The sequence below is a fragment of the Calidris pugnax genome, unplaced genomic scaffold, assembly GCF_001431845.1.
Source record: "Calidris pugnax isolate Ruff unplaced genomic scaffold, ASM143184v1 scaffold351, whole genome shotgun sequence".
NCBI lineage: Eukaryota > Metazoa > Chordata > Aves > Charadriiformes > Scolopacidae > Calidris > Calidris pugnax.
In genome coordinates, this window is record NW_015091067.1 from 68,798 (window position 1) to 96,394 (window position 27,597).

General features: G+C 38.3%; 1 protein-coding gene across 1 annotated transcript; it reads right to left on the minus strand.

The window, feature by feature from the left end:
- Nucleotides 1–927: 927 nt before the first annotated feature.
- Nucleotides 928–27,597, minus strand: NPHP3 (nephronophthisis 3 (adolescent)). Its single transcript, XM_014956945.1, has 27 exons — nt 27,020–27,597; nt 26,576–26,701; nt 25,157–25,307; nt 23,693–23,845; nt 22,202–22,335; nt 21,805–21,965; nt 19,785–19,932; nt 19,152–19,226; nt 18,426–18,605; nt 17,373–17,476; nt 16,574–16,688; nt 15,565–15,708; nt 14,919–15,016; nt 14,339–14,441; nt 13,661–13,743; nt 12,514–12,652; nt 11,558–11,722; nt 11,082–11,179; nt 10,078–10,200; nt 9,548–9,737; nt 9,164–9,405; nt 8,686–8,761; nt 7,401–7,528; nt 4,788–5,028; nt 2,664–2,789; nt 1,569–1,684; nt 928–1,362 (listed from the first exon to the last, which is right to left on the minus strand). Exons 1-27 carry the CDS (start codon nt 27,371–27,373, stop codon nt 1,182–1,184), a joined length of 3,954 nt encoding a protein of 1,317 aa, XP_014812431.1. The 5' UTR covers nt 27,374–27,597; the 3' UTR covers nt 928–1,181.

A 27,597-nucleotide genomic window follows, 5' to 3' on the forward strand; every position in this document is an offset into this window, starting at 1 on the left:
AGGGGGGTTAGAGTTGCTCTAAAAGGGAAAAAATACTGCAGAGGTGTTTGAGGTAAAAGCCATTTGCATTTTTCAAACTGGATCAAATAAATCTTTACATCGGCTGCCTTTGAAACATTTTAATTTATTAAAATTTATTGTTCAATTATGTTCCATTTTTTATCAAAAGTCTTTTTTTAGTATGTATTTAAATGGATTCATGGATTTATTCACCAAATGAGAACAGACTTCAAATTGATTTTTCCAGATGACTAAAGGTATTAAGAAACCCAACAGGCAGGTAGATCTGATTACCATCTCTATTTTGCATCCCTAGGTTTTTTCCAGCTAATACAAACATTCTTGCATTTTAAGGGATTCAGTGAGATAAATAGTGAAAGTATCACCAAAGCATTAGCAACAGGGAACCAGTTCGTAATCATCTTCATTCTCATTCCTCGCTGGAAGTATTTGTACTGAACACAGCTGAATCTGACAACAGCCTTAACTGTAGATGATGATATACTTAGATATATTAGCTTCCCAAGGAAAGCAATTATTTTTTACACAAGGCCCTTGAATGAAGTTTGCTTAAAGCTGAAATCACCCGCCAGGGGAAACTCTGGGTGGAACAGTATTTTGACGTTTTCAAAATGACTGTCCCTTCAGAAACAACTTCAAAAGCTTTTGGAAAGGCAAAAAGAGTCGATGAAACAAAAATACACAAATCCTCTAAGCCAGGCTATCCCAACATAGAACTACCCAGTGGAGTATATACAATTGGTTCAACTTAACTTGTTCTAATCCTAGCACTTAGGCTCTGAGGTATGAAATCCAAACGTTTTTGTCATTAGCTATAACTTGAGCTAGTAACTACTATGCATATTTATATACAATGGAAGGAGCTCGCTTCGTACCATACAGTCTGCAAAGGTAACATGTGTTTTTGTCATTAGCTATAAGTTGAGCTAGTAACTACTATGCGTATTTATATACAATGGAAGGAGCTCGTTCGTACCATACAGTCTGCAAAGGTAACATGGAAGAGTTTCAAGCTTAAACATTTGTCTCCCTGTCATTCATGAAGACAGGCGTCGGTCCCAAAATAGTATGTTATCCCAGAAAAAATAAGATTTTCTTAATAAGTTTATGTCCACTTTGAAATAGCAATGGAGACGGCCGTTTCTTTGCGCAGGTTTGTATCACCTTTGTCCATGATCCAGGAAAATGTTGGGTGATAATGCACTTTTTAAGCTGAATGTATCTCCACTCGATGAGTGTCGAGAAGTTGCTTTTCCACCTATCAACAACGTCTCTGCTTCTTTGATTTCCATAGCTCTCTTGTAAAGTTCAGCTGCCTTCTCAAAGTCTCCCCCTTCGTAGCTTTAAAGAAGAGTGAAACAAAGTTGAAACAAGCAATTACAATAAAGCTCTTGATTTGTTTAAATTGAAATGCTCACTGTGCTATTAAAGAATTGCACTTAAGGCTCTCTGCTTTCCTAATAAGTACACGAGTCCAGGATGGTTTTGTTTCATCCAGTAATTCTTACAGTAATTTGCTTTTTTAGGGCTAATGTGTATAATCTTACCTCAGTACAGCCAAGTTTTTCAGCGTTTCCCCGACCCGAGGGTGCATGTGGCCAAAGCTGTCTTCATAAATCTTCAAGGCACGTTCATAAAGAGGTAAAGCTTCGACCTGCTTTTTCTTTGGGTAGTAGAAAGTTGGTTGTTACAGACATATATTACATTTGCTGTTCTTTTTTCCAACATTGCATCAACCCATCCTAGATACAAAGTTATGCATATTTAATCAAAGTAGGTGTTTTAAGGTCTCGATACTGCTGATAGACAAGGATGATAACTGAGACTGCCAGAGCAATTGGCAATTCCTGCTAATATTATTATAATTAGGGTCTGAACTTCCTAAGCAGTTTTCAAAATCTCAGTCTTAAAAGTTTGGAGTTACCAAATGCTCTTTAATTTTACCCGAGGCAGCTTTAATCCCTGTTTAAAATCAGATATGCAGATTGCAGAAATACAGAAAACAAGAGAACAATCTACAGCTCACTCCTATTGATGCTACGGTAAAGAATTCGGCAAGTTGATTGCATCTCCTTTGCATCTCATGGTATGCAGAAATACAGAGAACAAGAGAACAATCTACAGCTCACTCCTATTGATGCTACGGTAAAGAATTCGGCAAGTTGATTGCATCTCCTTTGCATCTCATGGTAGTTGCAGACTAGGAAGTATACAGCTTCCTCAGATTTCTAATTACACAGACTTGCAGGTGATGAAGGTGGGCACTCTTCATTCAGAGATGTAAATTTCAAAGGATTATGTTTTCCTCCAGGGCAGTGGTGGAGCTGTGTTCCCTCATACTGTGATAAACACCGGATTGCTGGAAAGGCTGTACTCTAGCTCTAGTCTGATAAAGCATGTGGGTATTTTGAATTATCTAAAGAGTGTTCCTGTAAAATACCAGTCCCAGCAATTATCTGTTCCCTTCCCACATTCTCCTTGCCAAATATCCTTTCAAGTTTTATAATGGAACCTAAGAATTTGCAATTCTCGTAAGGAATTTCCCTTTTAAACGCGATCAAGTTTCTTCGGTATCATTTAGGTACAAATCACAACAAAGTCTAAAACAGAAACAATAAACATGGAAGAGATGAAAAACTTACCATCTGACAATAAAGGACGGCCAGATTCACCAGCGCAGTTGCTACACTGGGGTGTTTGGGGCCAAAGGACTTCTGTCGGATCTCAACCGCCAGTTCGTACAGAGGAACGGCCTTGTCAAGTTTTCCCTAGAAATAACAGGAAAAAGGATTCAGTTCTCTTAAGTCAAAATGGTAACACTAAAATTTCTTTTAAACCAAAAGCCTTAGAGAATATGTCATTGTTTCCAGAACAAGGGTTTAACTTTCATTAATGCAGTTTTATTCTGCAAAGACTGCTTATCGTGAATATTTATTAGGACCTAATTTTCCAAAATACTGAGCATATTCAATTCCCAGTTAATGTGTTTCTCGGGTGTGTCTATTTCTTTTTTTTTCCACACAAGTGTCTCATTGAGAAAGCTGTTAAAAACAATTTTCAGTTGTACTTTATCCAACTAATTTCTCCATTTGTATTTCCTTATCCTGCCACAGATAAGAGCAGAGAGCTCCTTTTTTGTCTTAAAGGGCCTAAGTTTTTCTGGTGATGTGGGAATGGGAATGCAGCTGCCTTAGCTTTTGGGCAGTTTTCTGCTTATTGAATGCTGTTTGCACTGTCTCCATTGGAATGGCCCCACAGTGCCCAATGCCTCTGAGGCTTTGGCTTCTTGACTTTGGTTTCTCTAAAATACCCCTCTCATATTCCAACTTGCTTTACAATAGATTTTATCCAGCAAATCTGTCATTGTCTACATCTGATTCCTGTCCTTTTCTTCTTCCACTCTTTTTTTATCCAGCAAAATCTGTTTTCCTCCAAACTTGAATCTGCTCACCCATTAACTGGAGATACTTCAAAAGTATGCTTAGGCTTTTATTGTTCGAATGTGAATTCTCATATTTAATAGCGATTAGAAATAAAATACTGCAAACATCCACTGAATAATGGTTCCCTGTAGCTGCAAAATTTAAATCAAATTTTCCCCTTCTTTTTTCAAAGCATTGCCACGCCACAGTTTGAAAACGATCAGTAATTCATCTTGAATAAACACCTATTTATAAATAATTGCCATTGTCTACGTCTGATTCCTGTCCTTTTCTTCTTCCACTCTTCCCTGAGTCACCAGTTCACCATGGATTTTAAGTTACGCCTCTTCAAACTAGCAAAGAGCCGTTTGATGCAAATATTGAGTGCTTTTCCAGTTTCAAGCAGCATCAAAATTAGAAGCTGAAGAGAGCAGAGAATACATGAGCCCCAACAATTTCATGCATATAATAGCAGGTAAAAATTATTAAGCAAAAACTCAGGAGCATTTAATGCAAGAGATTATCTTCAAGAACTCTTTTTCTCTTTGAAGAATAGTAAAATGTGGAAAAAATAACAAGAAATTTGTCATCCTGTGAATTTGATCTTGGTTCAACAGCTGGAAACCTTACATCCATCTCTCTTGACACTGGTGACAGCAAACGGTTAGAATGACCATCTGCAAACACAAATATTTATAAAACGTTTTGAAGTGATGAAACACAGAAATTGATACTGCTGTTAATGTTACTCCCCAAAGTGCATTTCAGAGGGAAATAACTCTTATCTTCCAGTGAATCAAAACAAGCTGGAAGTGGCTCAGCCAGACAGTTTACTTGTAAAGTCCTATCTCCCTCCAGAGCCTTCAAGTTACTCTCAATTTGACTGTAAAGTTCAAGGTCACTGTGTAGAAAGAACTATTCCTAAAACATGATTTTTCCATTAAGACACATCTGACCAAACTCTTGTTTGTGGATGTCACACAGCAGACAGTGGAGAACTCAAACACAGGTGGGAAGAGCTTCCCTCACTGCACCCAAAACGCAGTTTTAACCAAATCAGAAATTCTTCATGGTGAGCACTGAGCACGAAGGACACTGAAGATGTTATTTGTAAATTGTTCTTCTTTAAGCAGAGTGTGTTTGGAAAAAGCTACTGGGCTTTTTGGAAACAGACCGACGCCACTTGACATCTTTTAGTGTGTAGAATGTGTGTAGAATCCCAATGGCTGACAAAAATCCCCAGATTTTTGGGGAGAACCCACTCCTTTTGGGTTGAAGGCTGTAACAACGCAAGGCATTAGAGTTCATTTAGGCAACGAGAAAAGGTAACAGGCTTGTGCTTACCATCTTTTTGTACAGCACTGCCAGGTGTTTCACAGTATAAGCCAAGGAGGGATGATCCGGAGCCAGCGCTCTCCTCCTGATGTCTAGAGCTTTCTCATAGAGCTCCTCTGCCTTGTCGTAGAGCTTCTTCTCGTTGTAGAGGGCTGCCAGGTTGTTCAGAGACTGAGCACAGTCTGGGTGGTCAGGGCCCAGCACTCTCTCTCTCATTTCCAAGGAGCGCTTCAGGAAAAGCTCTGCCGTCCTACAGAACACATTCATACAGCAGTGTTTTAAAGCAGGAAACACCTGTGAAGTGGCTGCATGGAATGGAACAAACTCAGCCTTGGAAACTGCACAGATACTGACATCTGGTAATGGACTTCCCTCGGAATAAGTGAGTGCCAGAGCAGCAATTCATTAGGCAGTGAGAAGCTACACACTGAATCACAGAATGGTTAGAGTTGGAAGAAACCTTAACGATCATCAAGTTCCAACCCCCCTGCCATGGGCAGGGACACCTCCCAGCCATAGTCCTGCTATGGCATAAGAATGTAGATGGAGTGCTAGTTAATATATTCCTGTTAATAAATTAGTATTCCATATTAATACATACAGGGACTTTGAGTCCCCCTGTAAGGACTGAAATGCCCGTCTAGCAGATTTCAGCCAATATTACTCTACACCAACAGTTTATCTTTCCTTCAATTCAGCCCACATCTCCAGTTACACAAGTAATCCTTATTCAAAACATTCTACTGACTCCTGGGCAAAACCTCATAACAGTCGTGTACTCCCGTGGATAAAGTAGCAGTGGAATGTGAGGTAAAGAACACACAACACGTTCTTCAAGTAAATTTAAAAAATATAAAACATATTACAAGGTTCAGCAGACAGCTTTCATACCCAAGAGATTGGAACTGGTTTTATGTATGTCATGGGCTAGATTCTCATAGTAGAATCTGTCTAGAAGGGACAAAGTAAAGCCTCTGTGTAACGCCACCAGTCAAGTGTTTCCCTAGCAAAAAGGTATATTTTATCTCACTTTAGCGCGCTATTATTCCACTGCAGATTTACAGCAGCTCCTCTAGCACAAACAATGGGTGATCCCCACATAATCCTGGCAGCACCCACTGAGACTAAGCAGTTTGTCACCCTGACATACACACAAACTCTGTGACACTATTCCCGGGACGTCAACTTAGTAAACTAGAAAAAAAATCCATTTCGCATCAGAGAAAAAAAGCGACCATTTATACACAGAACTGTAGGTTCAATTCTGGAGCTCTTTGACAAGTGTCAAAAGGTCTTGACTCTATGTAAGGGTTAGAGGATGATGTATGATATAACATCTAACAACTAATAAAGTGACAAACTCTTCTACCATCTATTTCATCTGAACTGCATCAAATGATCAAAAAATTCAGTCTTGGACTTGCTGATTCAGAACCGAGCCACGATATCATTTTAAAAGTGACTCAAACCTTCACTAGAACAAAATTTGTACTTTTGCTCACCTATGAAATAGTGGAGATATGGTTACTCTAGAAGTAGGTTGTGTTGTACAGGAACTACGTATGAGTAATGTGGAATATAAAATGATTCTGTATGAGATTAGATAGATATTGCTCCTCTATAATCATTCACTCTGGTGTGACTTCATGAGGGTAAAATGACGAAAACCCCTGCATTTCCACCAACTGTTATAAATAATTCCTTCACTGTAAAGGTCCTGCATTTAACAGAGATTCTGTGTGCAGATCCTGAAATATGATGTACTTCTATAGCTATCCAAAAACTTTTGGTGACATATACGTCAGATATAGGAAGAACATAAAAATACTTCCAGCAGTTGAGTAACATGCTCTAGCTCTAGGCAATCCTGCTTCAGCAGGGGAGTTGGACTAGATGATCTCTATGGTCCTTTCCAACTCTACAAATTCAGTGAAATTCAGTGAAAAGTTACTTTGTGCTTTTTTGCTGCGTACTTTCTTCTCTGAAACAATTCAGTTCAGTTGAGTGGGATTCAAGGTGACTTTCCAATTCCCTCACAACACGCAGTTTTAGACTACTCTGTGGACTGAAGAAATTGATGTGAAGAGTGGCTAACCATGCAATCAGAAATATTCTGCACTTTTTATTCCCCTTCTTCAACATCTCTGCTCATCTCTTTCTGCTTTGTTCTGCTCTGTTCTCTTTTGCCCTTAAGAAGGTCAGCAGGGTAAAAGCCTGAGGATTACAAGTACGGTGAATATTTAACTCATGATTTCTTTTTTTGAGTGCTTTTCACAGAAAAATAACAATCCTGCTGTTCAAGGATGAACACTACAAAGGAGGGTGACAAAATACTGAAGCTGAACTGGTATTTCCAACAAAGGCTAGTTAATTTTAACCGTGGAACACTGATGTTGAATGCAGGAAATGCACAGACTTGCTAAATACTCGCATGAGAACAGCGTCAACTCGAGAAAATATGAGTGAATATCACAGGAAACAAAAAACAGCAGAATGAATCAGGGATAGCACCATAACGAGTGTTTGATCATGTGTCTACATTTAATGCTATTTCTCCGTGCTTTGCTTCCTTTTACATCCACAAGAACACTTAGTGGATGTGTCACCATTAATACAACTTACTCAAGATTATTCTGCAGGTAATAGAGGACTCCAAGCTCGTTAAGGGTTCGAGCATTGTCTGGTGTGTCCTTGCCCAACGTCAGCTCTTCCAGTTGCAGGGCTCTCTGACGCAGGAGAGCAAAGCCACACTACAGCAAAGCACAAGGTAACGTAAGCCAATCACCGTGACATTTTAAGATTACAACTGAAGACAGAAAATCAAGAGACTCAGTCTGGTGCCAAAGGAGCACAATAATCCTCACTTAAATCCTGTTTTCAAGCTAAATGGCACACAGGCATTCTGCTTATTTACCATCTAACAGTGAATTTTACTAAACATGCTTCCAGGAAATTTAAGTTACTGCACTGTTGCACAGCTCCATTTTCCCTGTATCATACACGCCAACTTGCCTCAAGTGCACAGATCAAATAACCCATTCAAATCAAATTCTTAAGTTTATAGGCTCAGGACTTAAAATCAAGTTCATCTCCTATGCCAAATGCCATATACACATAAAGTATTGCTCAAGGCTTTACATGGATCTTTGTAAAATTGTCTGCCAAGCTAATACTTACATGCAAAGTTAATTACAAGTAAAAAGTGCAGCCTTGTTAAATGTTCCACCTTATACTTCATCTTTGCAGTCATAATAAAAATATTCGTGGAGCAGAACTCATTACAAAAATGAACAAAATCTTTATGATCCAAATTAATATGTATTTAAGCACTATGAAAACAGCAAAAATTTTTATGGCTTTTCACTACTTTCATCAGAGCTACACCTAGAGCTCTGGAGTTACCAGCTCAACTCTCATAGCACAGACACTACACGACAAACAATCCCTTAGCTCAAGAATGACAAGAGAATCCTCGAAGCTAAAAAACACAGAGGGAAAGAAAAAAAAAAATTAAAAAAGGAAAAACTCAATTTGGCACCTAGTATCACTGGGATTATCCATTGCAGTAAGCACTGTGTTCACCAGTATTTGTAGGATAAACGCCTCAGTTATTCCAGAGAACACCTTTTTCCATTGCCACATTGACAGCTGATTGTATCAGCAGTAATTCTGCACCCCTGAGATGTTTCTATCCATTTACTTCTTTTCTACCTCTCCCAACTCCATGCCAGTTGCACTGATGCAGCTCCACTTCCAGCAGTTGAAAGGGCAAACTACTTCACTCCTTATGCCCTCAATTATGGAAAGCATTGGAGCTTTGTCAGCTCTGCAGACACATTTTATCATCTATTTAGCCCAGTCCCAACATTCCCTGCACTTTTTTCTTAAATATTAAAAATGTCCTTACCAGGCTGCCTTTTCGCCTTGCTGCTTTTTGGCGGATTTTGAAGGACTTTTTCCTCAGTTGCTCAGCTTGTTCATATCTGAAAACAGTTATTTACAGTATTAGAAGAAATGTAGCATCACTGAGTGTCCCGGAAACCTTCTAAGTTACTTGAGTTTACAAATTTAAGCAGAATTTAAGAATCTTGAAAAAGAATCACACTTCTTGTCACAGAGAAAAACGTCCAAAATTCTTAGGGCCAGACAATGGTCCTGCTTTATCTCTAATTTGTTAGAAATTTGCAGTTAAACTAAGCACAGAAGTTGTCCCCTGCTGAGTGACCTGCTACAAGAATACAGAGGGGATGCTCATGGTTGCACTGGAAGTTATGAAACTCTAAAAAAAGAACGAAAGAAACATTCTAGCTTCAGGAAGAAAATGTCTGCTGCTATTTTTGTACCACCTCCACGTGAAAGAAAAACCCCAGTGTAGTTCATCTTACTTGTTCTGCTTTTGGTATAAAGTTGCAAGTGCATCAAGTTCACGGGCTACCCGAGGATGCTCAGCTCCGTAAGCATTTTCGGAGATTTCCAGCGCCTGTTTGTACAGCTGCTCAGCGTTTCCAAACTTCTTCCACTGAACATAAACTCCTGCCAGCTGGTGGAGTGACTGCGCCACCCTCGGGTGGTCTGGATCCAGCGCAGTCTCTCGAATCTCCAGAGACCGCTGCAGAGGAGCCACAGCCTGTAAAAACAAAATTCAGAATACACTGGCAGCAGGCAGCACCCTGCATGCTACAGTCATTTAACAACTGCAATAGAAATCACGCACCGAGCTCTGCTTAATTTGCCTCCTTGCTTTTACAACAATCTCTAAGGGTACTTACCTGACTGAGAAGACCTAGGTCCTTAAGAAACCGTCCCAGGGTCTCATAAAGATCAGCCAGGCAGATCATACTTTCCTCTCCCTCACAGCTTTTTTCGTATTCTTTCAGAGAGTCAAAATACTCAGCTGCCATAGAGCTCTTATCTTTCCCAACCAGCTGCCAGTAACTCAGCAACTCTGCAAAATGTCCCCTGTTTTAACAAGGAAATAAGAAGCTCATCTCATCTTATCTTTGATACCCCTCTATTCAGACTGATGCTAGCTTAGAAGAGAAGGGCCATATGCATGAATTTTTTTCTTTATGCTACAGTGTCTACAGAGACAATCCATGGAGACTAACAGCAGTATTTATCCCTTTACCAACCCCCAGGTATGACAGATTAAAAAACCCAGATGATTTATATAACAGCATTTAGCATTTCAGCCTCTACTGTTTAAGTTCTTTTAATCTAATCTCCCATTTTCCAATTTATATTGACAAAAAATACTTCAAAATGTTTATAACTGTCAAAGCAGTGACTACCTTTGTACCTTTTGTAAAGGTTTTGGGATACAAAGAGATTCAAAAGACACTTGTGCAGCTTTTGCTTATCACCCTGCTGTTGGAAGAGCCAGGGAAGTTCATCTGCACTTCTCCATGTCACTCGGTCTCGACTATTGAAAGAAAAGCAAATCAAAATTAGAACTCTGAGAGGCCTAACAGAACTTGCCAATTTTGATGTGAAGTATAGAATTGCAATACATGAACGTCTCACAGACTACTAGAAGACCTATGTACTCCATTTTCACACATCTTCATTTTAAACTAGGCGAGTATACAATTGCAATACGTGAATGTCTCACAGACTACTAGAAGACCCATGTACTCCATTTTCACACATCTTCATTTTAATTTGTGCCTTCTTTCCCCGGCACACTGCAGCCCCTCTTGGCGTTTCTGCTACCCAACAGTGTCTGCACCTTCTTCCCCTGGCACACTGCGGCCCTCTTGGCGTTTCTGCTACCCAACAGTGTGTGCTCTAAAAAAGCAGTCAGCAGGAGTCCACAGCTGGGACACACTAACTCAGAACTGTAAATGCAAATCAGTTTTCAATCTGGATATGAACTTGCAGCTTTTCAGCTGTTCTACTGGACCTCCTCTTGGGTACGTGCTAATTGCTTGCTGAACCCAAGTGGTCTTCTGCTGCTTCTTCAAGTTCTAAGCAACCTCAAATTTCCTAGAATTTACAGGGGAGTTAAAAATCCACATGGGGTCAGTTACCACAAAATAACTGATATGGTTTAAATTCACGCCCTACCTTTTCACATTCTAACTTTATTACATGCCCATTCCCCTCCATAGTCCTCAACCTTTTCCAAGATTACAAAGCAATATATCAATAATAAAGTGCTAAATGGACAACTAGGGTTTTGCAGACTTATTTTGCCATAATAATTTACAAAACCGAGTCAAAGAAGCTATATGAAAAAACCCAAAAAATATACGTGAGACATAAAGCCAGCAATTTAGCAAATCTTGAAGAATTCTGACCTACCTTAGCTGCATGGTGAAATATTCCACTAGTTTTTGTCTATAGGCAGAAATAACATTTTCACCTTCTTCCATATACTCAAGTCTCACCATATCCCAAGCCTGAAAGAGAGTATAATTGAGAGAAAGAGAATGCAGTTAATTTGCTTTTTTTCAGTACTGATGAAACACAAGGTGCTAAGCAAGATTTCTTTATGAAAAATGTCTTGTGTTGTAGAACTGAAAATCTTTTGATGACGAAGGCATTACAACAAGATTGATTTATATTAGACCAAAGCTCTGGTTATTCAGATAATATTCCCTTCTTCAGTTTTGCATGTTTTTTGTGGCATTTTCTAGGACACATGGAGTTAGCAATTAATGATAATGAAAATGGATCAGTAAACATAAACATATCATGGCTTACTCAGTTATCTAGAAAACAGCAGGGTCTTATGGGGTGGAGTTTCACTTGCACATGTTTAGAATGTCAAAATTTACCTGGAGGTGCTGGAACTTCAGCAAACCACAGCCATATGTCAGCAAACACATTTTGTGCAGGCTGTGAACCAGTGAGGCTAACACTGCAGAAGACAGTTCAGGATAAAGTTCCATCAGCTCTGACTCACTCACACCGTTGTGGCTAACACCGATGACACACAGTATCTACATAAAGCAGAAAAATTATTTTACACAGTTAGTAATATTTGCTGCAGAGCTCAGTTACACTGAAATTCCAAGAAAAATACACTGCATCACTGTGTGTAACTTTATATGTCAAGGGAAGAAAACCTGCCTACACATGCCCTTTCTCTCTTCTGTCCTCAAAGAAGAGTTCTCAGTGGTAATGGATTAATATTTTAATAGATAAAGCACTCTGGGACAAATGGCTCCTTAGACTTTCCTCTAAAACACCAGGAGAAAATAACTACATTATCATAAGGAACTTCCATCTAAGTAAAATATGCTGAAGGTCTTCTGCTGCCAGCACTTACGCTGCCAAAGAACTTCTAGCAGTAATTGAGTATCATGTCCTAATCAAAAAAGCATTCCACACAACAGGGAAATTGTGCCAAGGTAGAAGAGGGATCAAAAATCTAACATGAGGTGCCCTGTATTCACAAGACACCATGTTTTCACTACATTTACTATGCTCAATGTAGTTAATCATTGGATCAGCAAGGAAGGGCTAATTCTATATCACATAATGGTGGAAAAGTTCTGTTTTGTGAGACAAAGACTTAGCTGAAATTAAACACAAAGGAGTCATATGTTATGACTACAGTTATGCAGTAGATATAATTAATAAAATTGTCCCTACTATACTAATAGTACAATAATCTCTGAATCGCGCACATGAATTAACATGAATTTATATTTACTTTTAACTTAAGAAAAACTCTTTACAGCAGAGAGTGTATGTTACCTGTAGAAACAGTAACTCATTCTCAGCTTACCTCTCTCAAAAGACCTTTCTCTCTCTCACTCTGCAATGATCCTTGAATTGATCTCAGAACAAGCCTGTAGAGTGACACTGTGTCTTGACACTGGAAACACTGTTGAAGGGTTTCATCAATATTGCCTGTATTTCCAACACTGAGCAGAAGGACAAAAATGGTTTAGCATATTACATTTGGCTGAGTAAGATGAATTGAAACTACTGAAGAGGTCTGAATTCCTACTGGGTTTAAGAGATTAAACACAGAGGAGGACAATTCCTGAAGCCACCTTCTGTCATATTGTTCAATTTTTCTAAATAACAGCAATATTTTTATTTAAAAAAAAAAATAGAAATGCATTGCAGTGTTCTTTCCTCCAGCAGGAGTACATAAGAACAAGAACACCAGGTTGGATAAAGATAAAACCACATGCTGCTGTTTCATTTAATGCATTTACAAAGCATGTTTTCAGGAGCAACTAAGCATTCTAGGACATAAAACAGAAAGAAAAAATAATGAAAATCAGTCACCCAGAGTAAATTATCAATCAGTGTATCATGTTCTGGGAGTCTCTAAACTAAAAATGCATCTGTCTCAACAAGATGAAGTCTAGGTTAATAATAAGCCAATGCACTTATTAAGTATTCTCTTGCACAAAACGGAAGATTAATTTTCTCCACAGCAGAAATTACAGGGCAAAGTACCATATGCAAGATGTTAAACTAAACAGTTGCTGAACTTCCTTTTAGCCTTAAAAATCTATGAGGCAAACTATCTGGTATATCAGTATATAAAATAGACTTGAATTAAACTGTTTAACCAAATAATACCACCTTTCTCCAAATACCTTTAAAAAGCATTGAAGCAACTGACATACCCAGAGAGCAGAACAACAGAAAAATAAAATAAAAAAAGAAGAACTAAAAACAGACAGATACAACTATTTGGATTCAGTTAGTATCAAAATGGCAATCATATACTCTGATTTTTCTTCCCATTGCATTCACAGTCAGCGAAAGGGGGAAACTTTGGATACTGCTCTGCTGTTTTTTCTTAACAAGACTCATTCTTTGTTAAATGAATGTATTTCAAAATGCTAACAAGCCTACCTGAAGTCTTCAAATCTAGCGATGAGTGTAATAATTTCAAGATCATCTCAACTTACCAAGCGATGGTTTTGCCCAGGAGAGTGACGTACAAGGCATTGCACGTTGTGGCAGAACGACAATGTCTTTCAAGCTTCTTCTCCTACAAGATTTTAAACAAAATCTGTAAGCGAGGATGAAATTAACCACACCAATGTTCACTGTTTGACAAGAGAATAAAAGTTCTTGATATGCTTCTACCTCTAACATCTGAAGACTATGACATGATAACTAGTGCACAAAATACTGCATGTTTTTCTAGCACATAAGTGAAAGTTTCCTTTTGAATTTAAGATGAAAAGAGTTAGGATCTAACCATTACATCTCTCAAGATGAGCATTACCTTATAGAATCGGTCTCTAATGCAAAGAGTTAAAATACTTTTTATCCCCACTCTGCCAATCATTGTTACAGCATTATGCAATACTAAACCTTCTATTATTCTAAAATAAAGGAGGGTGTTTACAGCAATATGTGCAACTGCACTGGTTTTATGGTAATAACTTCTGCTGTTCCATCTGTTTCAGTGCTATGAGCCATGGTGCAAAAATACTCTCAAACTGCATGCTATCTTGAGCGGTAGTATTTCGTTAGCTAAATATAATACTTTCTTTTAGCAGCTACACTTATTTCATCTTTCTGTGTTATTAAAAGTTATACCAGAATAAGGTACTTTAGAAGAACTACAACAGACATACCTGCTCTTTAGTCAATTTAACGTTTGCAGAGTTACATTCTGCACTAATGAGAGATTTAACATCTTTGGAATTCAGTGGATCAAGATGAAGAGTGGGCCACAACCTTTGGTAAGAGAGAAGTCATATTCAGACCTTATTAAACAGCACTCAAAAGGAAAAAAAGACATTAAAGTTCCAGAGCTTTTTAAAGATTTATATCAAAGCAGTAATTGAAGCTATTCCCCACTACTAAGAAATTCTAGTGAGCACAAGTCAAATTTCCACTTATAGCTTTAGCCTGGATCTACATCATGGTATTGTGGTTCTTGATGTGAATCAGACTGCGTTAATATCCTCTTATACAGTCATGTGGATAGATCCAAAATACTAAAACAAAAAGCTGATTTTCCAACAGCTAAAATCTGTACTCATTGCAGTTACAACAGAGAAGCTTTTGTTGCCCTCAACAGTTGCAAAACCTTATCCTACTAAATCTCCAGGTCTTGACAAATTTGGCAGTTTGCTCTTCAACGAGTAACTGTGATTTAAAACAATAATTATAACCCAGGCTACTTTGAAACATCTCAAAAAAATAACATACCTCCAAGCCTGCGGACACGTTTCTACATTCACTGATACAATCACTCTCACGTTCACTGGTAGTGGATCTATCAGCCACTTCATATGCTTCTCAGCTTGCTTAAAAACAAGTTTTGGTTACTTAATACAAAGGTTGATCAAAACAATGCCAGAAGTTGACTCATTTCATTAACTGCACAGTTCAGTGGAAGAGAGTCTTAAATTCTCCAGTGTCCTAAAAAATTGTTCATGGTCTGATTCTTGACGCAGCACTAAATGATCCATTGACATGTATCAGCATTACTGTACATTAAAAAGCAGATACAATACTATTGTTGAAATACTCACATCAAAGACTAGGCTGTTTACATGCCCAGTAAGTCAGCTCACAGCCTTGAGCCTTTGGATAAATAAAGTAACTCATCTGTTTAAAAATTAAGGTGTTAAAACAAATTTATGAAGAAAAAACCCAAACAAAACAACCCAATACAAATTTTATCTATAAAAATTAAATACTATTTTAATTCATCTGCAGTTTTTGCAAAATTAGTTTCTATGTGTGCTCTTTACAGCAAAGCAAACATTAATATTTCTGTTACCTAGATACAGCTGAGCCTGTTATAACAGGCAGGGTTTCCTTTAGATTGACAAATATTTAGAAAACATACCTGTATTTGGTCAATAGAATCAATAATTATAATAATGCTGCCTTGATGACGTGCAGAAAGCTTTTCCAGCCATCGAGGAAACTCTTCCAGAAGTTTAGCTGGATCCAAGGTCAGAGGTGACACTAACCACGAGTGTTGCATAAGCTGCAGAATTATAAACACACATAACAAATTCTACCTTAAAAATCAGCTAGGACAGTTGAAAGAAGTCCTATAAAGACAAGAGGAAATGAAAAAGCCAAAACGTGATTTTGGGGTGATTTTTCGCATGGGATGCTTTCCTTCTAGTATATGCAGAAAGATGGCATATACAGAACAACGCATATTTACTGAACTCATTCTGTAAATTCTAGAGATAACCTAAGTTTACATACAATGGACATGGAATTTGGAGACTGAAAGGGCTTAGAAGTTGCACAGGTTAAATAGGCAGACTTCTAAAATACATGAGAAATTTGCCAGGACAGCACAATTGATTTCATTTTCCTAAAGGTTTTAATCCTGTGAGGTCTTTAGTTCCACCCCGTGAAGGAAAAAGAAAGCTCACAGCCCGGCACAAAAATACTCCTCGCTTATTCCTCACATATCTAAGAAAAATTAAAAAATAAATTAGCACAGGAGAGAGACTAGTGAAGGAACAACATGGTGCCAACTGGCAAATACAGCCTCAGGTCTCTGAACACATCGACAGAAGACGTACCACCTGCCTCTCTCGTTGGCCAGATGGCAAGAAATTTTGGAAGAAGCTTCTATGGTTTTGTAAGACATCAATATAGGTCACTGGAAGCATAACTGCTAATGCCAATGTATTATGAATGTCCCAGAGATGTTTTTAATTGATCTGCAGTCAATGTATAGCATCAGAGTCCCTACCAGTGTAATGCCTTATGCTTGTATTACTCTTAACTGATGTAGAAAAACTAGTAGATATTTTTATCTTTCAACATACACACACACTGGCACTTTCCAAAGAATCGTGTGGTGCAGGGTATGTAATAATACAGCATACCTTTAAAGTAAGGCGTTTAATTATCAACGCAGATTCTGAACTAGTAGACATGGGCCTCCCAACAAAGTGATAAAGAATTAGAGTGTTTGGAGAATGCTTCTGTTGCAACTGAATCCTAATGAGAGAAGTAGAAAAAAAAAAAAAGAAAAGGTACTTAACAGACTATAATTTTGCACAAGGTGTTTTTTTATCTTACAAAATAGGAAAATAGGATAGAGAAAAAAAAAAGAAAAGGCACTTAACAGACTATAATTTTGCATAGGGTGTTTGTTTATCTTACAAAATAGGAAAATAGGATAGACGTTTCCTGAGTTATAACTGAACTTTTTATATCAGATTCCATTTTTGCCATTAATAAGTGCCCTTCCTGGCACTGGACAGTCACATGTCGCTCAGCTTTTAAGAAATAACGACACTATCAATTTACTTTCATGTCAACAAATTTTATCCCAGCCTACAAGTGATCACGAAATGCATTTCTATGATAAATTATTAGGTCTGATATTCCCTTTATTTAAATTAAAAAGACTCCAAATGACCCCTCTTGTGTACCAGAGAAGGGCAATGCTATTGAGCTACCAAAACCACCTACTCATGCTGAGCACAGACAGATCCGTAGGATGTTACAATTGGAGTGGAGAGAGATGTTCAAGGCAGTCTGGATGGAATTAGCTACTCAATTATTACAAACCCTACCAGGATGCTTCAGTAACTTCAGTGCTTTGTAAATGCTCCCATTTTACCTCTCATTAAACCAATACAATATTTGAAATGTAACAGCAACTTTAGTTTAAACTACCATTTTGACAGAAGGAGAGATTTCCCAGAGCCTGGTCCTCCTGATACAAGCAGAGGTGGAATCGGTGCCGGTGCTGCTACTAGATCATTTAGACGTTCAAAATACTATAAAAAAAGAAACAATCATCACATGTATTTCACTGCTTAAGGGAGAAATATAGTGTTTGGTATTGTAAACCATCTAGATACAAAACACAAGTACGGATTTATTAAGTTAAAGGAATAATTACTGAAATGCAATATAATACAAATGGAAATAAATTTTGTAATGGAACACTTAAACCACAGAATTTATTATACCTTTTAAAGAAAGTGTAAAATAAATAAGCATTTTTTTACAAAATCCTATTTAAAATTGAACTTTCAGTGCTAATAAACTGAATTAGTGTTACAACAGTAAAGCAAATGGGTACTATGTTTGTTCAGGCTTCCTCAACCTGCTCTTCCCAGCAACGACTTCACTGCACTGGGTACGGTTGCCAGGACAAAGCCTTCAAAGCTGGCATCTGCCATGAATGATACTTTGAGGCACTAAGCACCTAAAGGAAAGGCTATCCTGCACCACATGAATGCCCAAGAATGTTGTTAGCAGAGTTCAGGATGACAAAAGTAAAACCCAAAACCACCCTTCATCCACTTGGGAGAAATATTTTGTCTGCAAAAAAGAAGTGGAGGTACAGTAAAAGACGCATAGGTGTTTTTTCTATTAATGTTCTATTCTTTTCCTTTTCTAGAATGTAGTAAAGATGGCACAATCCTCCAAACCATTGCCAATATTATGGGTAGTGAAGTAAAAGACAAAATTGTTCTCCAACAACTGCTTCTTCATCAAACAGATGAACAACACATAATACCAGAAATAACAAACTGGCATCTCTCCCAGAAAATGAATATGCCATCTATAGAAGACATATAGCTTCTTCTAGCCTAAGAAATAATGGCCTCAAGAATGCTCTCAGACAAAGCTTCCTCTGTAGAAGTACCTCTTGCCTAATAAGAGATGGAAATGAGTGATGACTTTCTCTTCATCTATATACGCTTCCACTGTACTTACTTTCTCAAATCCCAGCTCACATGTTGAATTAGAGGCCTGCTGAAAAGCTTCCATCTGTTCTTGTTCATCATGTGCATCCCACAACACATCACCAAAAACAACTTCTTCAGGAGCAGTGGACTCTTCCTTACTGCCCAAATCCTTGCCTTCTAGTTCTGTTGTTTCGCATCCCAATATATCCTAAGTAAAAAGAAAATTGCATGGAGAAAACTGAAACTATTGTTCTTAACAGTGCAGGCACATTTGGTGTTATTCTCAATTCCACCATATACAAGTGTAGCTCTGCTAATATCAGTAACTCATTTCTTTTTTAGGCTAGCCAAAAACACAAATAAATGAGGAATTAGAGGAAACCAAGTTAACTCTCAATGCAACGTTTCAAGACATTGGTTTTAGTCTTCTCATAGTGGAAGCAACCCAGCACAAGGATGAGAGAATGGACTATGCAATCTTTCCTTATTCTATGCCATGGATAAACAGAAATTAAAACAGAATTTAGGTCACTAACAGATCCCCTTCCCCAGCTATTTCTGCTTTTGACCATAAAAGCACTGCTTAGTTTTGCGTTTTAATTTCCAATCGCAGATTTCTTTGCTTGTCAGATATTACTGATAAAACACAAAAAGATCCTTTGAATTACATCTGAGTGTCATATGGTGATCATACTGACATCATTTAAGATCATAAATCAGAACAGAAAAAGCTGAAATGCATCATGTACTCTACCTGTTTAATTATCTTTTCCACGCAATTGTAGATTTCATATGCTCCTTCCTCCACACTTCCAATATGATCAATCATCTGAAAAAGTAAATGGCAAAGCATGACGCAACTCTGAACCCAGTTGGGAACAGTATTTAGGACTTCCAACAAAAACATTCTGGAACACATTTAAATTTCATTCTGTTGCATTCCCTAGGTAGGACTCATTTTGCCTAAGCTTTTAAAAGCTGGGCATCAGCTGTTTTCAACAGTTCTCTCTGTAGAGAGAAATAAATGCCAACTGATCTACTTTCAGATGGGAGGAATCTCTCTGGAGGTACACTTCTTTCTCTTCAGTGCCTACAGAGGGACCTTAGATAAATAACTTTGCTGTTTAAATGGCTAAACACAGGTGAGAAATTCTATCCTTACAGCACAGGGACTTTTTCAGTGAAAATCCAGTGGCTTTTCTTCTCCCCTGCTTATGAAAATTTCATAACATTCATACACTTCAGTTTCATCAATCTGTTCATATAATGAGCAACCAGAACAATCCCTGTAATGCAATTTCTCCTAAAATCAGGAACTACTAGCACTCGACTTTGGTTACAGCAGGAAAGCAAGCCTTTTACAATTCACGTCTTTAAAATGCCATACCTTTGCTTTGTTCACATAAGAAATTTGCTCAATTAACTGTTGCACTGAGACTGAACTGACTCTGCCATCTTCCTTTCTGTGGTAAATTAGCCGGGGTTTTTCTTCTGGATTTCTCAAGAAGGCTTCTTCACAGTCCTCCAACAAACAACTAGATTGGAAATCAGCATTCTTGTGCTATATTACACTGCTGTAGTAAACACTTCAATCAACACAAGCTCCGAAGATGGGTTTCACTGCAAAATCTAATTCAAAAGTCATATCTATTTACAATAAAGGGCAAGCAAATATTTCAGCAGAGAACTTAAGATAAACCCTGAAGCAAGGAACAGCTAAGAGAGGTACATATGCTACTTGTGCCAAAAACATTAAAACCATTTATTAATTTTTATGATTGTCACTTTGTAAATTAAAAGTTGACCTTCCTGTCATACCAATATGCAGAGTGAAAGGTAAATGCCTTGCATGAAAAGAACATAGATTCATACATAGTTAACAAGCGTCATGTACATGCTCTGTCATCACTTATTTGAAGGCTCTGTTCTACTCCTTGACCTTTTCAGGAAAAGTCCTTTAGTATTTGTCAGATGTAGGAGAGTCTTAATTTATAGGAGTTGAAAAGGAGAATTACACTCCTCCAAACTCAACAGCACTTTGCATTTATATATGTGAATATCCTTGGATATCTTTCCCAGCAATCCATTGCTGCTCCAAAGAACTATGCAATTTGGGGATGCTGACCATAGCAGATAGGAGCTCTCAAATGAGCGCTACAATTTTCATCATAGTTTTTCTAAGAGAAACTCTCTAAATCAATCCTGTTGGCAGGAATACTCCTTTGTGGGGTTTTTTCTTGTGTATTTCGTTCGTAAACAGGTGTGACCCACATACATAAAACTGGGTTATTTGGCAACAGTATCCCCTTGGAGAGTCAATATATCCTCAGCAGCTGACATTATCTTTCCCAGAGCATTAAGTGTATGGCAGCTCTAGTCCAATTCCTCTAAGAAAACAACTCAGCATCTTCCGTGGTACCTGGCTGTTTCCTGAAGCACTCCACTGCTGTAAATCTTAGCTACCAGAGTCTTAAACCAGCCTTTAATTCTCTGTAGAAAGATCTTTTATTTACAGAAACAGGAGGTCTAGTTAACACAAGAGCTCTAATAATGTAACAGTATCTGAAATTAACCTAGAGTTCAAAATGTGTCCTTACTATGAAATTTAATATATACCATTATTTTCAGATTCTTGCATCATACAGATGTTTTGGAATGACCACTCTGCGATCATAATATTCTCTCTTCTAACCCCTTGTCCTCTCTTCTTCTCTTCACTTCTCCAAACATCAAAACCAAACTTTGCCCGAAATTCCCAAATGTGTAACAGAAACAGTCCTAACACAATTCTAAAAGTATCCCTAGTCTGGTGTTTTTCTTTTAATAAGTCATGTTTCTTCTTTTAGAAGGTTAGGAAATTAATCACTGAACAAACAGAACACATTCCATCACCATTTGTCATAAAACATCATAACTTCAGTAAATTAAGCCGTAGAAAGCTAGCATAGGGTACCACACAAGACAGCCATGAAATCAGTCTAAAAATAGCCAGAGATAGAAAATAATATGTGACAGAATAAAATCAAAATCCTACAGACAGGTGTAAGGCGAGATAAGCAAATGAAAAATACTGAGGACATTCACACAAACCATCCTGAATTCCTAAGACTCCAGCAATACACATGACACACAGCTGCTCTTGGAAAGCAAAACATTTCTGTATTACAAAGACATCTTTCATGCTGTATTTTAAGAAAATCCGTACCTACAATACAAAGGAAATGATGCAAATCTGATATATTCTTTTACGAGTCTGCACTAGTAAACCTGAAGTTTGAAGAAGTATCATTTAGAAGATACTAGCTTAGGAAATGTACTGAGCAAAGCATCACATACTTTTTAATAAGCTATGCACTCTGCATAAATTACCAGTTTCCATTTGCTTTACCAGTCTGGAAAATACTTACCTTGGCAAGGTTAAATGCAGGAGCAAAATGACTAATGAACTTTTTTCAATTTCCCATTTTCTTACATCCTTAAGGGGCCTTTCATTTTCTGTCGAAAAATGAACAACTTGAAAGAAGTAGCCCATTGTTTCACAGATTCTATGAAGTTTTGGTGAGTAGTTCTGAAAGCAAATTTGAGTAACAGTGCTTTATTACTAAATCTGCATTGCACTAAGGACCTACTAAATAAATCTCTTTTCTCTGTGCAGTTTCTTCCCCTGAATTCCTTGACAATACTTTCACTGAAATCAGGCTACATCTAATATAAGCTTTCAAGAAATATTAGACAAATTTCTGAATAAACATCACAGTGACACAAAACTGCATATAAGTCTGCTTAAGTTTGTGAGGTACTCACTCTAATGAAGATGTCCACTTCTGGTTGAGTCTCATCAGTACTAATAATAAAACATCTTACTGTGTTACTCCACAGAGAGTGGGAAAACAGAGGAGTAACCTGTAATAAACTGGCAACGGCAGCATCCCAATCATCTGCCAATGAAAAAACAAATCCAAATGAAGTCTAGAGATCTTCACGTGGTTACACTGCATAATAGATGTCATCACCTCTTAACCTTACAAATACTACATTTTATTTTAAATAGTAGTAACATTCTTACTCAACTATTTTAATTTTAAAAACCTGAATTTAGAGAACCTGTATCATCTGATAATGTCATATAATTTGATAATGTAACAAAACAACAGTGTTAAATATATTAATATTATGAATACAATGGTATTTCCTTTAAATAGGATTAAGTGTATCCACAATATCAAGCTGATAGTTATAAAATAAGTAAAAATATGCAGGAATAATAAAATCACTCATAATCAAGCATACTTTTTCTCTCCAGATCTACATGTATTTCAATCAGACCATGTGAATAAATGACAGCAAAACATTATGGGACTTCCTCTTCTTTAGATAAAGTCCATTCTTTTCTGTAGTACAGTATTGTATGTCAATCCCCTATAGAAGTAATGAAGTTTAAAACTTTCTTAAGTTCTTCATTTTGTGGCTGGTCATTTTTTCAAGCTAGGTCCCCCTTTCACGACCACATGGCATGATGAAAGGCTTAGTGTGTGAAGCTGGAGCCACCACAGAACAGACCTTCCCCTCCTACTCTGCAGGCACAGACTTCTGAATCAGAGCCTGAAGGATTGAATTAAAAAGGGAGAAACTGCCAGCAAAGTCAACTATATGCAGAAGGGGTTCCATGGCCGGGACAATAGTGAGGGAAACTGGAGCACCAGAAGACATTCATACAAGAGGCCATTTGGGTAACAAAGTTCAAAAGCAACAATTACTGATAACAAAATACCTAACACTGATTCAAATACCAATGCAGACACCCTGGCCTTGCCATCAGATTTCCATTAACGGCCCCCTAAGCAAACTCAAACCCCATGCAAATCCAATGAAAAAACAACCATATAGTTTATTCCTATGCAAGCGTCTCTTTCATACTCAGGATGCAGAGAATTCAAATAAAAATGGAAAAAAGAATGCCAGCAGAATATTGAAAGAAAGATCACTATCTTCCTCAGTCAACATAAGCAACAAAGTGGTATTTGGTTTACTCACAGCAAAGTACTATTCACTGCTGTTTCTAAAATCACTGCTGCACATACTGTAGTCACCAAATGTATTAAACATAACTGAGCATGTACAGCTACAGCTCCTTTTATTTTCACAAAGAAGAATTCAAAATAGCCCTTTAGTCAAATTACCCAAAAATGGACAGAAAAGGAGCTAAGAAAGGACAGCATTACTTAAGAATGGATTAAAAAAAAATAAATTACATAGATGCTAATAATCCCAGCAAAACCAGTGACCATCACTTACCCCTGTTAATGTTTGCAAATGGTCCCTCAACATCTATGGAGCTATGAGCAAATTCTGGCCCTCTGAAAGACTGCTGAAGTTGCATCATACTACCCATAGACGGCTCGCTTCCCAAAGCTCCTCCATTCCAGTATTCAGATTGTGCCCCAGCAGCTAATTTTGGGGAAAAAGAAAACAACTCTTAATTTTCACAAAACAAGGTAAACTATCAGTCTTAAATACTTCAGCTGAAACCTACTGCCACATGCCACTGATCATAATTTTCTTCTCCTTGAGCAGATTTGCTCCCATCTTTCTGTGCTGAAGTTCTAAATGGGCACTTGTCCAAAGTTAATGAGAAGCCACACTGCTAAGTATGAGGTTACTTGCTAATAATTGTTATTATATAGGTTTCTCACATCAGTTGGGTGACTCACATTAGAAACGAGGACAACAGTTCACAGTATTGCTGCAGCCATTTGTGCACATCACAAAATTGGCAACTTTGGTTCAGAAAAGTTCCAGCACTGTAAAAACATAAAGGGGCTGTAGCTGAGGACTGAAATATCTGAGACTATCTGCACTGCTAAAGTTCATGAAATGCGTAACTACTATGCAAAAAGCCAATCACTGCATTTTGAAACATTTCTACTTTTAAAGGTTGCATATTTATAGTCCTGCCAAGATGTGACTGCTGATATATCTCAATAAGCAAAAAAAAAAAAAAAGCTTAAGCAACAGCACTTGCACTCATTTTTTCCTCAGTAACCTTTTATGGTGCAAGAATTAATGGTGGGCACCCTTAAGAGTCTTAAGGTTCTAACTGTCTGCTACAATTATTGCTCTATTTTTAATCAGATACAAAGTCAGTGGATGGATCACACACCTATCTGAATCCTTCCTATGTTATCAAATATCTCTTACAGTATATACAAGGTTTTGCCTTTTTATGTCATTAAGTTTGCTAGGGCTTCCCTTTCCAAAAATTCTTCAATAAAATGACTCTTTTGGTTAGTTTATGTTTGTTAAATATCTAGCTCTGCTCTTCTGAAAAGTACAGCAGCTGAGACTGGCATACTTCATCATCCAGAGACAATAAGCCTATCTAAGATTCCCTCTAGTTTCAGGTAGACTTTTTGGATCCTCTGGAACATGATGTCTCAAATCTAGAATCACAAAACTCAGAGAAGACTAGAAAACTTAGAATTGTTCACAGAAGAATTAAAAAAAAGTGTTCAAGTCACTGTGTATAGACAGTGCTCTATTTTCTTCATCGGTTGATTCATAAAACCAGAAATGTGGGGTTCCCACAATCTAAACACAGTTTGTCGAGTCAGCTGCTTTAACCCTTTAAGCTACCTTGTGTTGCTTCTCACCTGGATTAATAAAACTTTTTTCAAAAGAACATACATCTTTGTCTTGTGCTTTTCTATTCACAGACTTCAGTCAGGTTCTAACACAAAATTCGGGGGATGAAATTCTCACCTGTAACATCTGTACAATTATCGTCAGAATCAGACTCTTCGGGATCAAACACTTGGATTCCTTGGGCCTGGAGTCTCTGAAGTTTTGCTTCTAACTCTCGCTTGGCCCTCAGTAAGTCCTGAATCTCATTTTCTTTAGTTTCTCTAAAAATCTATAAGCAGGAAAGAAAATAAAAAAGAAATACAAACCATAAATCTTTTAAAATTCAGTATTAGTTCCTGAATTCACGTTATCTGCTTTCAATTGGAAAAATAAGTTTCTAGCATTCACTTAGCAGGCAAAGGCATGAAAATGTGAACAAGAAGCCACCAAGAACATATAAATGAGCAGGAAGACAAAGTTTAAAATGATCTGATTTTAAAATTTTACCATTTTAAACCTTAGCATACCGTTCACAAAGTTAGAAGTATGAATTAGTATGGGAAGGTGACTAAAAATGGCAAGTAGCTTTCTTCATCTTTTAAAGTTTATTGTCTTGTAAAATCACTATATGTTAATAATTTTTTTCAAAGGTTCCCTTTTATTTTTCCATGTATTTTCTTACATCTAATCTTGTATTTACTTTTTATTGTTGTGAAAATATAAATTTCCTAAGATAGAAAGTGATCAAGCATCTCCAGCTGTCCTGTTTGTAAACTATTACCATCGTGTGGGGAAAAAAATCACAAACCTAGATTTAAATTCAAAGAGATGAAACCTTCTTCAAGTCTCATTTTCTTAAATAAGGTCCAAATGAATCCTCTTTTTATATATCTGCCAGCCATTAACACCTGCTACAATTAAAGATACCAAGAATCTTGCAAGAAGTACAAAACCAGGACCTATTGCCCTGTTTTGGGTGGTAGAAATATCATCATCTAGAGCAAAGGAGAAGCAGAAGCATCAGCTTGGCCTTTCAAGTCACCTCTCCAGAAAGTGCAAAGGTTTTTTTTTTTAACTGGCTATCATATTTCAGCAGCCAAAGGAGATGTACCTACACACACTTTTGTTTAATGTAAGCTAGAGTTGTTAAACATTACAATGCTATATACAAAATTCATTCAGAAATAATGGAACTCTGTGTTTATATATTCCTTCACCATCTGTCAGTTTGCAGCCCATGTCTTCTTGTCACTCTCAAATACGAATATATTCCTGTGTTCAAATAACACGGAATTTAGTTTAAGATGCATCACTGCATACTCTTCTTTTAATATTTAAAAAGTTATTTTCTATTTTTTCCTCACAGTTTTACAGAGAAGTTCTGACAGGATTATCTTAAAGGAAATAGGCAGCTACAGCCATGATATTCCACCTTTTTTTTTTTAAGGAGAGGTCCTCACTAAAGATACTGGAAAAGAGTTCATTGGGGGAATGTGACCCAGTGATATCTATCTTCTTTTTGGCCATTTCCTCAGGAAAAGAAAAGTCAATCCATACCTTGAATTGCCTTTTGACCTTGTCTCGATCGTGTTCAAAAGTAGCAGCTCTCTCCATGGCTTGGTATTTAGCTTCTAACGCACTTTCTTTCTCTCGAAGTATTTTCTGGTAAGTTTTCTGAAGTGCCTGAAAACATTTAATATAGCATTTATTTTTTTTCTGAGTGAAAGCAATCGCCGATAAAAGGGTTTAGATTACTTTTTAGGTCTGACTACATTATCCCAGCACCTTGGATCTTGCCTTACTCTCGGGATGACGGCTGCGCACCGTCCACAGAAGCAAACCTTGACCGCACTGGGATGGCACTGGGGCGTACACCATTCCCCCAGCACTTTCCTTAGAAAGGGAAAGTCATTGTACCCATCACCTCCCTGCCACAGCCTTCCTGAGAAGCAGGACGAGCCCTTCACAGCCCCCTTTGCCTGAGAGGGCGGCGGGAGCTACCTGCAGCTCAGCCCGCAGCCGCTTGTTCTCCCTGTCCAGTTTGGCTTCTTTCTTCACCATGGAGGCCACCTCGTTGTTCTTGCTGACGCGGAAAATCTCGTACTCCTTCTTCAGGCGCTCGTACTCGGCCACGCACTCCAGCTCCTGCACCGAGGCCGTCGACTTGAAGCTGGCCCCGATGAGGCCGCCGGGCCTTGAGGCCCCGACGCGCCGCAGGGAACCGCGCAGCAGCCGGGCCTTGGGCTTCACCTCCACCGGGATCTCGCAGGCCTCGCCGCCACCGCCGCCGTACGTGTCCTCGATCACCTCCCCGACCCCGCCGGCCGGGCTCACCAGGGACGACGCCGTCCCCATGGCCGGGGGAAGCCGCGCCCACCGCCAGGTGAGGCTTTAACACCGAGCGGCAGAACAGCCGCCTCCAGCGGGCCCTGACAGCGGGGACATGCCCGAGGCGGAGCGTTCCCTAAAGCGGCTGCTCCCCGCCTCGCCCCGGCCAGCGCCTCTCACAGCTCCCCCGGCCCGGCCGAGCCGCAGGGCCCCCGGAGCCGGCCCGCCATGACCCGCTGGTTGCGGCGGCC

Bases quoted from the DNA above. Each gene is read 5' to 3' on its own strand.
- NPHP3 (XM_014956945.1), bottom strand. From the start codon at position 27,373: ATGGGGACGGCGTCGTCCCTGGTGAGCCCGGCCGGCGGGGTCGGGGAG. The intron at 19,933-21,804 runs GTAAGTATTTTC...TTTCCAATCTAG, and splicing joins CTGCATTTAACCTTGCCAAG to TTGTTTGTTGGAGGACTGTG. The intron at 9,738-10,077 runs GTACAAAGGTAG...TTGTTAAAACAG, and splicing joins TCCCAAAACCTTTACAAAAG to GGGACATTTTGCAGAGTTGC.